Genomic DNA, 17011 nt, shown 5'->3' with positions numbered 1-17011 from the left:
AGACGGCACCTCCGACAGTGCAGCACTTCTTCCTCTCAGCACTGCACTGAAGCGTCAGCCTAGATTTATGTGCTCAAGTTCCTGGAGCGGGACTTGAACCCACAACGTTCTGACTCGGAGGCGAATGTGCTACCCCACTGAGCCACAAACTGAGGAAAGACAAGTTGTTAGACTGGCAGTTCAGTCACTTATCATGCTGATGTGCTGTGCCTTGAGATCATTACTTCATGCCTAAAATTACCCACACTGAATATTCCCATCCTCTGGAAGATTGACTGAGAATTTCCATTCCTTTGGTACCTGTGAAAAATGTGGAGAGGAAGAGGACAGATTTTGCTCTGTCATGCTTGCTGTCCATTATGTGGGATAGAGTGGTAACTAATGAGGGATGGGGAATCATCGTTCGCTGCTTATGTGCTCCTTCCAGCTGTTGGTTTAAGAGTTACACCAGAAGAGCCTGGGATCAATCACTTGGCTGCTATCCCAAGTGGAAATGTGGCTGCTATCTCAACTGGGAATGGTGTGTGACACAGGAGGGCGAAGAGGAAAAAATGTTTCTTCCATTTTAGAAATGCTGTGTTGGATATTTGTCACTTTGATTTGTATTTTTCCCACATTGTTTTTGCTCATTTTATTTTTGTTGCTTATAGTATTGCTTTATTTTGTAAATGTGAATTATAGTTTTGTGAAGAATAAATGAGATTCAGTACAATATGCCAAATTCAAAACCGTGATAGGCATTGGGGAATTGACTAATATTCCGCTGGAAGCCATTTCTTCAGGGAGCCAGTGTTGAGAGCTCTTTTTTCCAGATATTTTTGTAAATTACTTGCAGTTAAAAAGCAGATATTTCAGGGATTCAAAAGTCCTGCCCCATCAAATCTCCCAATCAGGTAGCCTTGGAGTGGTCTCTGAAGTCTTTCTTTGCCTTGAGTCGGATCACCCTTTTTTTTCAAAAAGATATCAGCAGTAATGTGGGTACTGGGTTTAGCCACAAGTAGTTTTGTCATCCCCGAGTTTTTTCATTTTCAGCAAGACTTAAATCCGGGTTAATCTACACTTCGTACTTAAGTAAAAGGAAAGTCCGATAGATCACTTAGACAGCAGGCTTCCAGGAGAGACATTATTCAGACCTTACTTATGGGGAGAATAGCAGAATGTTTGCTCTCCATTAGCGGACTTGGAGCAGGAAAGAAGTAGGATTTCAGCTGCACATGGATGAGGAAGGTCATTCAGTCATAATTCATTAACATCCCCCAATTGTAGCATCCAGTTGTTTCTTAAATGACTTCAAAGTTTTTGCCTCCAGTGCTGTATCTGGAAGTATATTCCACATGTTGAACACACTTCGTATTAAGGGTTTCACGATATTGGTCCAAATATTGAGTTTTACCATTTTGGATCCTGTGCCCTCCTGCAGTTTACTTTCAAGTAAATTTCTGGGTTAACTTTTTCAATGTCCTGTGTTTCCATAAACTCACCTCTCAGACCCTTACTGGTATAGGCTGAAAAGGTCCAACTTCTCCAGTCTTTCCTCATCAATTCAAATCCCTGACAATGGTGTTCATTCTTGTGGCTCTTCTCTGCACTGCCTTTAACTTCTGGATATCTCTCATTTCTTGGCGATCAGAACTGGACTCAGTACTTGAGGTGCCATCTAATCAGAGTGCTCTACAGCTTGATCATGACCTCCTCTGACTTGTATTTTGGCTATGTAGTTCAACATTCTATTGTTTGCTGCTCTGTACTGGTTGGGCATATTTAGCATCAAGTCTACTAAAACTTCTAGGTCTCTCTTTTTTTTTCAGTTTCATTTATAACTTTTCATGTCGATCTCCATCTACAAATTTCATTCTCTTTTTCCTTTCTCCTTTAGTGGTCTTTATACTCTTTGGTGTGCCTGATTACTTGCTATTTCTGCATTCAATCCAAAGGGATTCTGTTTGGACCACATTCTGTAGCGCTACGAAGCCTCTAACTGACCTCCATTCCTCCTCCCTTTCTTGCCTATCTGTTTTGAGAGTTTATTACCAGCTACATTTAATTGCCAATCCTAGTCCATACACAGCCACAAAAACAGAAAATGCTGGAAATACTCAGCAGGTCAGGCAGCATCTGTGGAGAGAGAAACAGAGTTAACCCTTCAGTTCGATGACCCTTCGTTAGAACAGCCACGTTTGTTACTGCTATTATATCATGATTTTCTATTTTAGTCAGTATTTCAGGTTCCCCAGTTTTGTTCTTTACTCTGAGTTAATATACTTGCATGCTAATTTGGATTCCCTTGTATTGTCTTTTCACATCCTGATTACTTTTTTTAAAGAAAAATAGAATTTCAAGACGTCCCAATGAAGTGTTTTTTTTTTTAAGTGTAGTCACTGTTGTAATGTAGGGAACAGCGGCAGCCAATTTGCACACACACAATCTGTTTTTGGTGATGTTGCTGAAGGAGAAATATTAGCCAGGACACCGGGATCGCTTTCTTCGAAACCTGGCACGGGATGTTTTGCAAGAGCAGACAGGACCTCTGACAATGCAGAACTCCCTCAGTACTGCATTGAAATGTCAGCCTAGTTTGTGTGTTCAAGTGGGGCTTGAGCCCATGATTTTCTGACTCTGAGGTGAGAGTGCTGCCATCGAGCTATGGCTGTCTTGTCCTGGTTAACCTCTTTCAATCATTTTCCCTCCTTATTACCTGTACATGATAATAAATAATGTATCATGTTTCTATCTTTCAGTAGTTGATAGTGTAATTTTTTTGAGTTACATCATTCTTTTTTTTTGGCAGCTGATAGTGACCAGGCAGAAGTAGCCAGGGCTCTGTTCAAAGACACTTGCCATGAGGTAAGCTATAAAATCTAAAGCCAATTAATAATACTATAAATTTCTGGCCTACCTCAATAGCTACAGTTGGATCCACTTCTATCTGGGATGGTTATAATGCACAGCCACATAAAACCTAGGAACCAATATTGGTGCTTGTTTTGGTAATGTAAAAACTATAGTTTAGAACTGATTTTGGAATCTCTAACAGGCAACTTTCTCATCTACACCTCATTGTCCATTCCCAATGCAGCCAGGGGCACAGTTTTAATTAGAGACATTTTAAGTTGTATGCAGTATGCATTAAGAGGAGATGGATTTAGCTTCTCTAATGCTGATCTCCAAAAGTTGCCAATTTGCCTGGCTTTAAAATTATTGAAGAATCTATATCTTTCACTCCCAGTGAAACCCAACAGCTGCCTAATTAAATGGGCTCCTGTGTTGACAATCGGAATAACACCATCTGATGTTACATTCGTACTCTGCTCACCATTATAGGAGCATTCTTAAACGGGCAGCTCCTGGCTGCATTGTTAGCAAATGATACCTCAGTGCTGGGATTAGTGCACCTGCACGCCATGTTACAGCTTCATACTCTAACTGATCCTCGTGTGTAATTTTAAGCTTGTAATGCTCATCCCGCAGGCCCACCATTAAAGGTGTTTCTAACTCTTTCCATTCTACGGTTACAACTGTACGGCCAGCTGATCCTGGCACTCAAGCTTACGTGATCACGATAAATAATCACAGATAAGTTGGACAACGGCTTATAACAGACCGTATCCTCATGCACAAACAAGTTCATAATAGTGTATTCATACCTGTTCAATCACCCAGTTTTGTAAGCAAATAGATAAAGCAGTCATTTTAGGATTTTAATACTTCTAGCTGAAAGCTGGGCATTTACCATGATGGGTTGTCAGGTTTTCTATTTACTTAATAAATCTGAATTATCCAGTATGTTGGTATACTTTTCAGAAAGACCCTATTCAGTTTTAATTTTTTTTAAATTTTATTTACCTTGTTCTCAAAATTGTGGAAGTTGTGATTCACATGCACAGTCTCTTTTCTAGACTTTCTGCATGTGCAACCAGCCTTTGGCATGATATTTACCCTAGCTTAGTTTTGTATAGAGAATAGGAGCAAGAGTCGGCCATTCGGCCCTTCGAGCCTGCACCACCATTCAATAAGATCATGGCTTATCATTCCCTCAGTACCCCTTTCCTGCTTTCTCTCCATATCCCTTGATCTCCTTAGCCGTAAGGGCCATATCTAACTCCCTCTTGAATATATCCAATGAAGTGGCATCCACAACTATCTGTTGCAGGGAATTCCACAGGTTAACAACTCTCTGAGTGAAGAAGTTTCTCCTCATCTCAGTCCTAAATGGCCTACCCCTTATCCTAAGACCGTGTCCCCTGGTTCTGGACTTCCCCAACATTGGGAACATTCTACCCGCATCTAACCTGTCCCGTCCCGTCAGAATCTTGTATGTTTCTATAAGATCGCCTCTCATCCTTCTAAACTGCAATGTATAAAGGCCCAGTTGATCCAGTCTCTCCTCATATGTCAGTCCTGCCATCCCGGGAATCAGTCTGGTGAACCTTTGCTGCACTCCCTCAATAGCAAGAACGTCCTTCCTTAGATTAGGAGACCAAAACTGAACACAATATTCCAGGTGTGGCCTCACCAAGGCCCTGCACAACTGCAGTAAGACCTTCCTGCTCCTATACTCAAATCCCCAGCTTTGAAGGCCAACATACCATTTGCCGCCTTCACCGCCTGCTGTACCTGTATGCCAACTTTCAATGACTGATGAACCATGACACCCAGGTCTCGTTGCACCTCCCCTTTTCCTAATCTGCCACCATTCAGATAATCTATCTTCGTGTTTTTGCCCCCAAAGTGGATAACCTCACATTTATCCACATTATACTGCATCTGCCATGCATTTGCCCACTCATCTAACCTGTCCAAGTCACCCTGCAGCCTCCTAGCGTCCCCCTCACAGCTCATAACCCCACCCAGTTTAGTGTCATCTGCAAACTTGGAGATATTATACTCAATTCCTTCATCCAAATCATTGATGTATATTATAAACTGGGGTCCCAGCACTGAGCCCTGCGGCACTCCACTAGTCTCTGCCTGCCATTCTGAAAAGTACCCATTTATCCCGACTCTCTGCTTCCTGTCTGCCAACCAGTTCTCTATCCACGTCAGTATATTACCCCCAATACCATGTGCTTTGATTTTGCACACCAATCTCTTGTGTGGGACTTTGTCAAAAGCCTGTTGAAAGTCCAAATACACCACATCCACTGGTTCTCCCTTGTCCACTCTGCTAGTTACATCCTCAAAAAATTCCAGAAGATTTGTCAAGCATGATTTCCCCTTCATAAATCCATGCTGACTTGGACCGATCCTGTCACTGCTATGTTCAATATAGTTGAGATTTAAAATCGCCTCCGTGTCCTCCCACTTCTAATCCCATGATAGTCTTTGTTGCATCTAAGATGATTAGTGTCTTGGACTGAGTATTGAAATGTACTATTTTAGTAAAACTTTACACATTGTACAAATTTAAAGGTTAGTAGTGTTCAGTAGTTTAAAGCAAGTAAATTCTCAGTGTGAAATGGTTGGCTTTGTAACTAATATTTGCACTGAAATAGTGAAAATTGGAAACATTTTAAATGGTTAAGACAAAATTTCACTTTTCATGAAGAATACTGTGGACTTTCAAAGCAGTTTTATGGACGGATTAGTATATCACGTAAGAAGGGTACTTTGCTGCATAAAAAATATATAAATCACAACTAACTGTTTCCTGCAACTTTCTTACTCCTTTGCAAAAGATTTTCCATTTGTGTTCTGAAACAAAAAAATGATAACACTAAATAACTATTTTTTCCATTGCTCTTTGGAAAATGGGCAGCATTTATAAACAGCAATTCAATTTATTAAGAATCTAAGAATACGACGAGGAAAGGTCATATTTCAGAAGCTCCAAAATTAGATTAGCCTTTTCAAATTTAAAAGCAATTTCCAGCTATCCGCTGCTAATACTTCATTTTGTTTTCCAGTTGGCAGAACTTCAACTGTGCAAGAACTGTTTCTACTTATCAAATGCACGGCCAGAGAACTGGTTCTGCTACCCTTGTGTAAGTGGGTTAATGAATTATTCTTTTTGAATGTTGTGTTCCTCGCAGTGTGGGGTATCAGTGTTGGAGAATGGATAATTTTTCTACTTTTGTCAATATGGAGCCATGTGAGGGCAGTAGACACATTGAATTTTGTTATAAAGTTCGTTCCACACTACCCCAAAATCTGACATGTTTCCAAAGTCAAAAAAGGCATATGCTACTCCAGTAGTGTGGCATTTTCAATTTCTTGTACCCATCATCCTCATGGCTATTCTGAATGAGAGTGCCAATTTGTTGAAAATTGTGAACACTTTCATGTTACAAGCCTACTAAGTAGAAACTGAATTGGAACCACCCAAATTAATTGCAGGTTGAAACCTTGCATCCAAAGAAGAGTTGTCTTTATTTCCATTTGCCTGTGCTGGATTCAGACCCACGTTCCAGAGATGATTGGACTATACGCAAACCCAATGCGCCATCGTGTCCTGAAGTTTGTGTATTAAAATGACAAAGCTTGATACACCCCTACACGAGATGCCTCTTGTGGCTTCTCTGATTTGAGAGCGTCACTTATGTGTTTTTGTTCTATGAATTCGCACCCACTGGAAACTTGCTGGAAATACCCAAATTTATTTCACTTGGAGAAAGGAGCCTTTCATCCTGTCTATCTGGGCCAGCTGGATACTCAGCCTCCAGAAGCCTCAAAAGGGAATTCGATGTGGCCCTTACAGCTAAATGGATCAAGGTGTATGGAGAGAAAGCAGGAATCGGGTACTGAGGTGAATGATCAGCCATGATCTTATTGAATAGTGGTGTCGGCTCGAAGGGCCGAATGGCCTATTCCTGCACCTATTTTCTATGCTCTTTGTTTCTATGTTCTTTAACCCACTGTGCCAGCCTCTGATTCTAATAACATTTCATCAATAGAAATTAAAAATCATATTTTATATTCAAAATGGTTTCACAAATTATAGCCTAATTGCCAAAAAAAATCATAGCCTTTATGTATTAATTGAATTGTCACATACTAAATGTCACAAAGGAATATACCTAATACACTCCCTAATATCTTGCAGTCAGCTTCCGTCCAATGATGTATGTACCATAGGTTTTCAAACATTGAATGCTGGATGTAAGGGAGTCTGAGAAAGTCCTGGAGGACTTATTTAGAGTTTGAGAAGTCATCAGATTTCTGTCCAGCTCGCATCATTTCACTGTATTTATTGATTTACTAGCACATAATTCATGTTACTGTATACTAATAACTTTTGCAATGATAACACTCTTTTTCTTTAGGTAGCTGACATTTGACATTGACTTTTGGAAGTTAGGTCAGTATTTGCAGCTGATCTGTGGGATCGCTCATGTAGAATATTTTGGAAACCATTGTTTTATATATTTTAAAAATAGTTTTAATAGAGGTAGTGTGAGAATAGGGTTTTTTTTGTCCATTCGTAATGTGTTGCTCATCTATCAGGAGTTGAACATTTGGGACTTTGTAGCAATTCAGATTAATGGAGCTCCTTTATAATGCAAATGTTTCTGTCAATACATCTTCATTGAGTACGGTTTCCATTTAGCAATATGTTTGAGGCAAAGGATGTGTGACAATTTGGACCAGTTTTGCTGATAATGAATGTACCATGGATGCAGATATATTGGGTGCTTCTAATCATTTTCAAATGACAGAAGAATGATTGGCCAAGAATGTTCTGTGGGTAAATAACAGCGAGTTTAATGTGCATGCTATTATTAGTGTGTAAATCATCCAGCCATTTGTGTTAAGGAAGAGATAACCCGTGAGTTGCAAATCATCACAAATTGCTAGACTATTTGCCTAATAGTTAGCCACCGTTAGCCTCACAAAAACAGGGATCAACAAAAGCCTGGGAAGTGGTGTTTGTCAGAGATGGGTGCTGGAACTACTGTTGTCCACACTATTCGTAAACGATTTGGACTCCAGAATCGGGGAAGTACAAATTTAAAATTTGCAGGCGACAACAAATTACAGGGTACGGTAGCATAGCGGTTAGGTTACTGGACTAGTAATCCAGATGCTTGGACGAATGAATCCAGAGACATGAGTTTAAATCCCACCATGGCAGCCGAGGAATTTAAATTTAGTTAATTAAATAAATCTGGAATAAAAAGCTAGTATCAGTAATGGTGACCATGAAGCTAGCGGATTGCCGTAAAAACCCATCTGGTTCACTCATGTCCTTCCTTTAAGGAAGGAAATCTGTTGTCCTTATCTGGTCTGGCCTACATGTGACTCCAGACCCAGAGCAATGTGGTTGACTCTTAACTGCCCTCTGCGGTTCAAGAAGGCGGCTCACCACCATCTTCTGAAGGGAATTTTGGGATGGGCAATAAATGCTGGCCTTGTCATCAATGCCCACATCCTATGAATGACTTGGATAGGTTAGGTGAGTGGGCAAATGCATAGCAGATGAAGTATAATGTGGATAAATGAGGTTATCCACTTTGGTGGTAAAAACAGAGAGACAGACTATTATCTGAATGGTGACAGATTAGGAAAAGGGGATGTGCAACGAGACCTGGGTGTCATGGTATATTGAAGGTTGGCATGCAGGTACAGCAGGCGGTTAAGAAAGCAAATGGCATGTTGGCCTTCATAGTGAGGGGATTTGAGTACAGGGGCAGGGAGATGTTGCTACAGTTGTACAGGGTCTTGGTGAGACCACACCTGGAGTATTGTGTACTGTTTTGGTCTCCTAACTTGCTATTGAGGGAGTGCAACGAAGGTTCACCAGATGGATTCCCGGAATGGCGGGACTGACCTATCAAGAAAGACTGGATCAACTGGGCTTGTATTCACTGGAGTTCAGAAGAATGAGAGGGGATCTCATAGAAACGTTTAAAATTCTGACGGGTTTAGACAGGTTAGATGCAAGAAGAATGTTCCCAATGTTGGGGAAGTCCGGAACCAGGGGTCACAGTCTAAGGATAAGGGGTAAGCCATTTAGGACCGAGATGAGGAGAAACTTCTTCACCCAGAGAGTGGTGAACCTGTGGAATTCTCTACCACAGAAAGTTGTTGAGGCCAATTCACTAAATATATTCAAAAAGGAGTTAGATGTAGTCCTTACTACTAGGGGGATCAAGGGGTATGGCGAGAAAGCAGGAATGGGGTACTGAAGTTGCATGTTCAGCCATGAACTCATTGAATGGCGGTGCAGGCTCGAAGGGCCAAATGGCCTACTCCTGCACCTATTTTCTACGTTTCTATGTTTCTATGAACGGATTTTTTTTTTTAAATTGGGAGGAGGTATACTGAGGAAGAAAGTGACAAAATACAAGACATTGATAAACTTACAGAATAGGCATGTAAGTGGCAAGTGAATTTCAGTGTAGCTAAGTGTGTGAGGGGCTGCATTTTGGTAGGACGAATAAAGAGGCCACATATTTCTTAGATAATGCAAGTCTAAATGGGGTAGAGGAGCAAAGAGATCAAGCAACAAGGACTAAACGGTGGCACAATTGAGGAACAGTGGAGGACTTTTAAGGAGCTTTTTCATAGTGCGCAATAAAAATATATTCCAGTGAAAAAGAAGGGCGGCAAGAGAAGGGATAACCAGCCGTGGAGAACCAAGGAAATAAAGGAAAGTATCAAATCAAAGACCAATGCGTATAAGGTGGCCAAGGTTAGTGGGAAACCAGAGGATTGGGAAAATTTTAAGCAACATCAAAGAATGACTAAAAAAGCAATAAAGAAAGGAAAGATAGATTACGAAAGTAAACTTGCGTAAAACATAAAAACAGATAGTAAAAGCTTTTACAGATATATAAAACGGAAAAGAGTGACTAAAGTAAATGTTGGTCCCTTAGAAGATGAAAAGGGGGATTTAATAATGGGAAATGTGGAAATGGCTGAGACCTTAAACAATTATTTTGCTTCCGTCTTCACAGTGGAAGACACAAAAACCATGCCAAAATTTGCAGGCCACAGGAATGTGGGAAGGGAGGACCTGGAGACAATCACTATCACGAGGGGGGTAGTGCTGGACAGGCTAATGGGACTGAAGGTAGACAAGTCCCCTGGTCCTGATGAAATGCATCCCAGGGTATTAAAAGAGATGGCGGAAGTTATAGCAGATGCATTCGTTATAATCTACCAAAATTCTCTGGACTCTGGGGAGGTACCAGCAGATTGGAAAGCAGCTAATGTAACGCCTCTGTTTAAAAAAGGGGGCAGGCAAAAGGCAGGTAACTATAGGCCGGTTAGTTTAACATCTGTAGTGGGGAAAATGCTTGAAACTATCATTAAGGAAGAAATAGCGGGACATCTAGATAGGAATAGTGCAATCAAGCAGACGCAGCAAGGATTCATGAAAGGGAAATCATGTTTAACTAACTTACTGGAATTCTTTGAGGATAAAACCACAACTGTTCACAATATATATAGATGACCTAGAAGAGGGGACAGAGTGTAGTGCAACAAAATTTGCAGATGACACTAAAATTAGTGGGAAAGCGGGTTGTGTAGAGGACTCAGAGAGGCTGCAAGGAGATTTGGATAGGTTAAGCAAATGGGCTAAGGTTTGGCAGATGGAATACAATGTCGGAAAGTGTGAGGTCATCCATCTTGGGGAAAAAACAGTAAAAGGGAATATTATTTGAATGGGGAGAAATTACAACATGCTGCGGTGCAGAGGGACCTGAGGGTCCTTGTGCATGAATCCCAAAAGGTTAGTTTGCAGATGCAGCAGGTAATCAGGAAGGCAAATGGAATGTTGGCCTTCATTGCGAGAGGGATGGAGTACAAAAGCAGGGAGGTCTTACTGCAACTGTATAAGGTATTGGTAAGGCCGCACCTGGAGTACTGCGTGCAGTTTTGGTCACCTTACTTAAGGAAGGATAAACTAGCTTTGGAAGAGGTACAGAGACGATTCACTAGGCTGATTCCAGAAATGAGGGGGTTACCTTATGATGATAGATTGAGTAGACTGGGTCTTTACTCCTTGGAGTTCAGAAGAATGAGGGGTGATCTTATAGAAACATTTAAAATAATGAAAGGGATAGACAAGATAGAAGCAGAGAGGTTGTTTCCATTGGTAGGGGAGACTAGAACTAGGGGGCACAGCCTCAAAATACGGAGGAGCCAATTTAAAACCGAGTTGAGAAAGAATTTCTTCTCCCAGAGGGTTGTGAATCTGTGGCATTCTCTGCCCAAGGAAGCAGTTGAGGCTAGCTCATTGAATGTTTTCAAGTCAAAGATAGATAGATTTTTAAGCAATAAGGTAATTAAGGGTTACGGGGAGCGGGCGGGTAAGTGGAGCTGAGTCCACGACCGGATCAGCCATGATCTTATTGAATGGCGGAGCAGGCTCGAGGGGCTAGATGGCCTACTCCTGTTCCTAATTCTTATGTTCTTATACCGATACACAAATCACAAAGTAGTGACACAAGTTATAAGGCCATAAGAAAACAAACAAAGCACGGGTTCATTTCTAGAGAGATGGAATTGAAAAAGAAAATTCTTTCAGAATTGAACAGCGGAAAAGTTGTTAAACTTGTATAACACCTTGGTTAGACACAGCTAGAGTACTGTGCACAGTTCTAGTCCTCATATTATAAAAAAGAAATAAAGGGCCTGGAGACGGTACAAAAAAGATTCACAACCAAGAGGATGGTTGCACAGTTGGAGCTCTTTTCTCAAAGAGAGGGCTGAGGGGTTACCAGGTAGAGGTCTTTAAGATTATGAAAGGGTTTGATAGGGTCGACCTAGAGAAAATGTTTCCTCTTGTAGGGGAGTTCAAAAGTAGAGGTCATAAATATAAGATGATCACTAAGAAATCCAATAGGGAATTTGGGAGAAACTTCTTTACTCAGAGTGGTAAGAATGTGAAACAAGGAGTAGTTGAGGCAAATAGCATAGATGCATTTAAGGTGGGAAGCTAGCTAGCACATGAGGGAGAAAGGAATAGAAAGATATGCTGATAGGGTTAGATGAAGAGGGGCGGGTGGAGTCTCGTGTGGGGCATTAACAACAGCATAGATCAGTTGGGCCAAATGGCCTGTTTCTGTGTTGTAGACTCGATGTAAAAAAAAACAAGAGCTCATCGTCAACCTTCCCATGAGTTTCAAGAAATTGCTGCATTTGCGCAGTAAATACAAATTAAACTTGTCACAGAAATTTAGGACTAGTACTTAACAGCACACTGGCCCTTTTAATGACAAGATTTATGTACCTGCAATGCCACTCAACCTTTGGACCCAGAAAAGGAAGAATTGAAACTGTGGAATCTCATTTCTGCAGGTAGTAAATTATTCTTGAAGGTTTTTAAAATAAAAATGTTTTTAATTTTTTTCCTTTGTCTTTTTTCCCCTCTCAGCAGTCGATCTGTCTGTCTCTCTTTAGTCCTTTTTCCAGACCTAATTTGACTCTAATTCACCCTATTTTCTTATTGTCGTTCCTATTTCTCTCCTTATTGTCAAATCTCACAGGTTAAGGAGAGATAGACTGTTGGTCCCAGCTACCCCGCTATCAGCTCACACTTCCAGCAAATTGTGGCGCAAACACTTTTCGAGCTGAAGCGGGAGCACCCAGCAAGATGCCCTACACCAGCAAATTCTGGGCCATTGTATTATCTGTAGATTTCTTCTATTGAAAAGTTGGTCTTTGGATGTCACTGATTCTATTAAATTAAGGATCCAATTATTTGCACTGTTTCTAGCTGATTGGCTCTCCATTATCACATGACCTGATTGCTGATTGGTCCCCTTGGAGGATAAGCCACACCCAGAAGTGTGTAATTGGAATCACCCAGCCCAAGTTCTGAGTAACTTTGCAAAGTGTAATTCGAGTCATTTTGACTTCAGAACTTCCCTGCAAGCAGTCCTCCTTTCCCCCCCTCCTGAGCCCAAGTTCATGCCCCCCTCAGCCCAAGTCATGCCTCCCCCAGCCCAAGTTCCTGACACCCCAGGCCCAAGTTTCTTGGTCAGATGTGTGTGCACCACCCCCCCCCCCCCCCCCCCCACATGTCTTTTTCCCCTTTCTCTCTCTTCTCTTCTCTCCCCCCAACCCCCCCCCCGGTCTCTCTCTCTCTCTCTCTCTCCCTCCCTCCCTCCCTTTTCTCTCTCTCTCTCTCTCTCTCTCCTTCTCCTCCTCCTTTCTCCCCCCCCCCCCCCATGCCTCTCTCTTTCCCCGTTCTCCCCTCCCCCTTTGGTCTCTCTCTTTCCCCCCCCCACCCCACCCCCGTGTCTCTCTCCCCCTCCCACCGTGTGTCTCTCTCCTTCCCCCTCCCCCCGTGTCTGCCTCGCTCTCTTTTCCCCCTTCCCCCCCGTGTGTCTCTCTCTTCACCCCTCCCCTCTCTACCCCCTACCCTGTACTCATCTGCCACTTCTCTTTCCCCCCGCGCCCGCCGTCCCACCCCCCCCCCCCTCTCTCTCTCTCTCCCACTACCTCCAATGTTTTCTCTCCCACAGAAGGCCGTAATAATACAAAGGCTAGAAGCAATGTTTTAGCAGCAGACTCCATGCGGATTCATCGGGGTTCCGGTTTCGGGTCCGAGGGGTCTGTGCATGCGCGAGAGTCGGCGAGGACAGAGTCCAGAGGACACAGGCGCAGAAAAAACACAGTGCAAATAGTCACAGTATTAATGATTTGCCCAAACTCCAGAGTCATGATGCATGCTGATACTGTTTCTATACACACAACTTTTCAACGCTGGAAAGTTATTTAACCCAGGGGTAGATGATGAACATATACATTTGTTGGCCAGACCATTGGAGTCATAACTAGTACAAAGGAAGGTGGTTGTGGTTTTTGGAGGCAAATCATCCCAGCCCCAGCACATCGCTGCAGAAGTTCCTCATGGAAGTGTCCTAGGCCCAACCATCTTCAGCTGCTTCATCAATGACTTTCCCTGAATCATAATGTCAGATGTGGGGTAGTTTGCTGATGACTGCAGAGTGTTCAGTTCCATTCACAACTTCTCAGGTAATGAAGCAATCTGTGCCCGCATGCAACAAGACCTGGACATCATTCAGGCTTGGGCTGATAAGTGGTAAGTAGCATTCGCACCGCACAACTGTCAGGCAATGACTATCTCCAACAAGACAGCGTCTAACCTAACTACTAGCCCTTGAGATTCAACGGCATTACCATCGCCAAATCGCCCACAATCAACATCTTGGGGGTCACCGTTGACCAGAAACTGAACTGGACCAGCCACATAAATCTGTGGTTACAAGAGCAGGTCAGAGGTTGGGTATTCTGCGGCGAGTGTCTCCCCCCCCCCCCCCCCCCCCCCCCGACTCCCCAAAGCCTTTCCACCATTTACAAGGCACAAGTCAGGAGTGTGATGGAATAATCTCCACTTGCCTGGATGAGTGCAGCTCCAACAACACTCAAGAAACTCGATACCTTCCAGGATAAAGCAGCCCTCTTGATTGGCACCCCATCCACCTCCTTCAACATTCACTTCCTCCACCACCGGCGCACAGTGGCTGCAGTGTGTACCATCTATAAGATGCACTGCAACAACTCGTCAAGGTTTCTTCGACAGCACCTCCCAAACCTGTGACCTCTACCACCTAGAAGGACAAGGGCAGCAGGTACATGGGAACACCATCACTTCAAAGTTCCTCTCCAAGTCACATACCATCCTGACTTGGAACTATATCGCCGTTCCATTATCATTGCTGGGTCTAAATCCTGGAACTCCCTCCTTATCAGCACTATGGGAGTACCTTCACCACAGGGACTGCGGTTAAACACTTGCCAGTGGCGTCACAGCCGAGGAACGATTTTTTTAAAAAGACCCGCACCGCCCTCTATATTTAAAAAAAAATGTTTAAACTCTCCCCTAATTCTGTTACCAATTACATTAAACCTCTCTGTTAAGGGACTTGGGAAGAAGTAATAAGATAAGCCAAGATTTTTAACATTATTAAACTGGGGAGAGTGGCAGAATAATAAGGAAGCAGCAGCATTATAGTGTACTTTATAAAAATAAAATAATTGCATTTTGTAAAGTTCCTTAAAACTTGAAGACTAGAATTGCGGTGGAAAGATGGGCAGTGTTGCAGAAGGTGAGGAAAAATGATTTTGATAACTGGGTGGATGTGGGGGAGGAGGCAGGTCCAGGTTTGGGGGGAGGGGGTGCGGGGGCGATGGCAAGGTTCTGCGCTTCCTGATTTATCTTGAGGGGGCAGCCAAGGCAGCTGATGGGGCTGAGATCAGGCGCTTGACGGCACTGGTGGGAGCCAAAGAGTTTTTCTGATGTTCAGCTGGAAGAAGTTTAGGCTCATCTAAGTCTTCATAACAGACAGGCAATTCGAGATTGTGGTCATGGTCTTTGAATGGATGGAGGAGGCAGTGAGGGAGAACTGGTTTGTTCACATTTATGTGGAGGCCTGTGGGAATTCTCATCATTGGAATTGTGCCTTACTAGAAGCAATGCTGGGATCACACACGTGGCAATACATAAAATGTTCTCTTCAGGCTTTTTTTGTTAAAGAAGTTAGTTAAAAAGCAAATTATCTGAACTGTTCATGACCCTTAATGAAATTCAACATTGCAAAAGTGCTCATTTATTTGTATAAGGCGAGTATTATATTTTTGGAGTGTTTTTTTTTTCCTTTAGGTTCCCAATCACGAGTTGGTGTGGGCCCGGATGAAAGGATTTGGGTTTTGGCCTGCCAAAGTCATGCAACGTCAAGACAATCAGGTGGATGTGCGCTTCTTTGGACATCATCATCAGAGGTGCAGTATTTTTTAATTACTGTTGCTTGTGTTTGCGTGGTTGAAATTTTTTTTTTAACCTATAAAAGCGAACCAAATGTATTCATCTTGTTCTTTGTTCATTTTACCTATAGTGTGGCAGTTTATTTCTTAAATAAGATTAACTCCTATTGCTTTCTATAGCCACCCTTATATGGCACTCTCTGATGCCTTTAAGAAAAACATGTTGCATTTTTATATTACTTTTCCTGGGTTCCAGATCATAGACCATTCCTGTAAGTGAATTCAAGTTTCCTATGAACTAGAGTTTTTACTTGCCCGGTATCTAGTTAATTGGAGTGAGACCAAATGTTGAACAGAACTCCCATGTCACTGTATTTACATAACATGCCACCACAAACACCATCAGATCCTGCTTAGACTATACAGTGCTGGACAGATTTATTGAACACAAAACACATAAATGAATGATAGCCAGAGCAAGCAATAGATTACAGTAATTATAGACTTCATTATTCTTTGAGATGTAGAAAATCACAGCGCTAATACTCGATGTTATACTGGACACAAAACAAGGTCGCTGAATAATCTTGCAGGCCTTTCATTGCTAATTTGCCATGGAGTCTCTGGCCTTTTGAATAGCTGTCAATTTGTGGCAACGCAGCCCGAGATATACTTTCAGAATCCTTTAAAGAAAAATTGGAAGTTAAAATGTATATCTCAAACTCTAATAGAGTTACCAGTTAAGCTTTACAAAGATTCATAGGATAGTTGAATTTTCTACTTGTATTTGCTACTTGAATGATTTGCTCCTTTGCTGGGAGCAGATTAATCCATCTTAAACACGTTGGATGACCTGATACATGACCTCGTCCAGGAACAATGGCAACAATAGCATTACATATTGAAGCATCTCTCAACTACACTTCATCTCTGCCCTGTTTGATTCTGCAGTTCTTGAGGTTTGGGAATTGTCTTCTGTGCTATTATTAGTGGCTTTAGAATAATGAATCCTAAACCACGTATAGCAACGCAAAGAATAATCCCAAACCTCAAGAACTATGTAATTTAAACCTGCGAGGCAAGGTGTAAGGTCGGGCTGCCGGAGGTCAGGAGGGGGGAGGGGGGAGGAGAGGTCGTCGGCGGAGAAGAGGGGGTCAGGTGTGGCAGAGGAGGGGGGGGGAGGGCAGAGGAGAGGAGGTCGGGTGGGGGGGGGGGGGAGAGAGGAGAGGAGGTCGTGGGGGGGGGGAGAAGAGAAGGGGGGGGAGGGGGATCGGAGGTCGGGAGGGGGTGAGGAGAGGAGGTCGGGGGGGGGAGGGAGAAGGAGGTCGGGGGGGTG

At 42.6% G+C, this 17011-nt stretch overlaps 1 protein-coding gene across 9 annotated transcripts in view; it reads left to right on the top strand.

The window, feature by feature from the left end:
- Positions 1 to 17011, top strand: part of zmynd11 (zinc finger, MYND-type containing 11) — a 223277-nt gene that overhangs the window by 158554 nt on the left and 47712 nt on the right. For all 9 annotated transcript variants that reach the window (XM_070881598.1, XM_070881597.1, XM_070881603.1 and 6 more), the window contains 3 exons: positions 2789 to 2844; positions 5904 to 5981; positions 15575 to 15693. In XM_070881598.1, the coding sequence (XP_070737699.1) occupies positions 2789 to 2844; positions 5904 to 5981; positions 15575 to 15693 (253 nt within the window). The remainder of the gene's footprint in view (positions 1 to 2788; positions 2845 to 5903; positions 5982 to 15574; positions 15694 to 17011) is intronic.

This window comes from Pristiophorus japonicus, chromosome 5, assembly GCF_044704955.1.
Source record: "Pristiophorus japonicus isolate sPriJap1 chromosome 5, sPriJap1.hap1, whole genome shotgun sequence".
In the NCBI taxonomy this organism is placed as follows: Eukaryota; Metazoa; Chordata; class Chondrichthyes; family Pristiophoridae; genus Pristiophorus; species Pristiophorus japonicus.
Note: the sequence above shows the minus strand (reverse complement) of the source record. Positions and strands in the feature narration are given on the sequence as shown.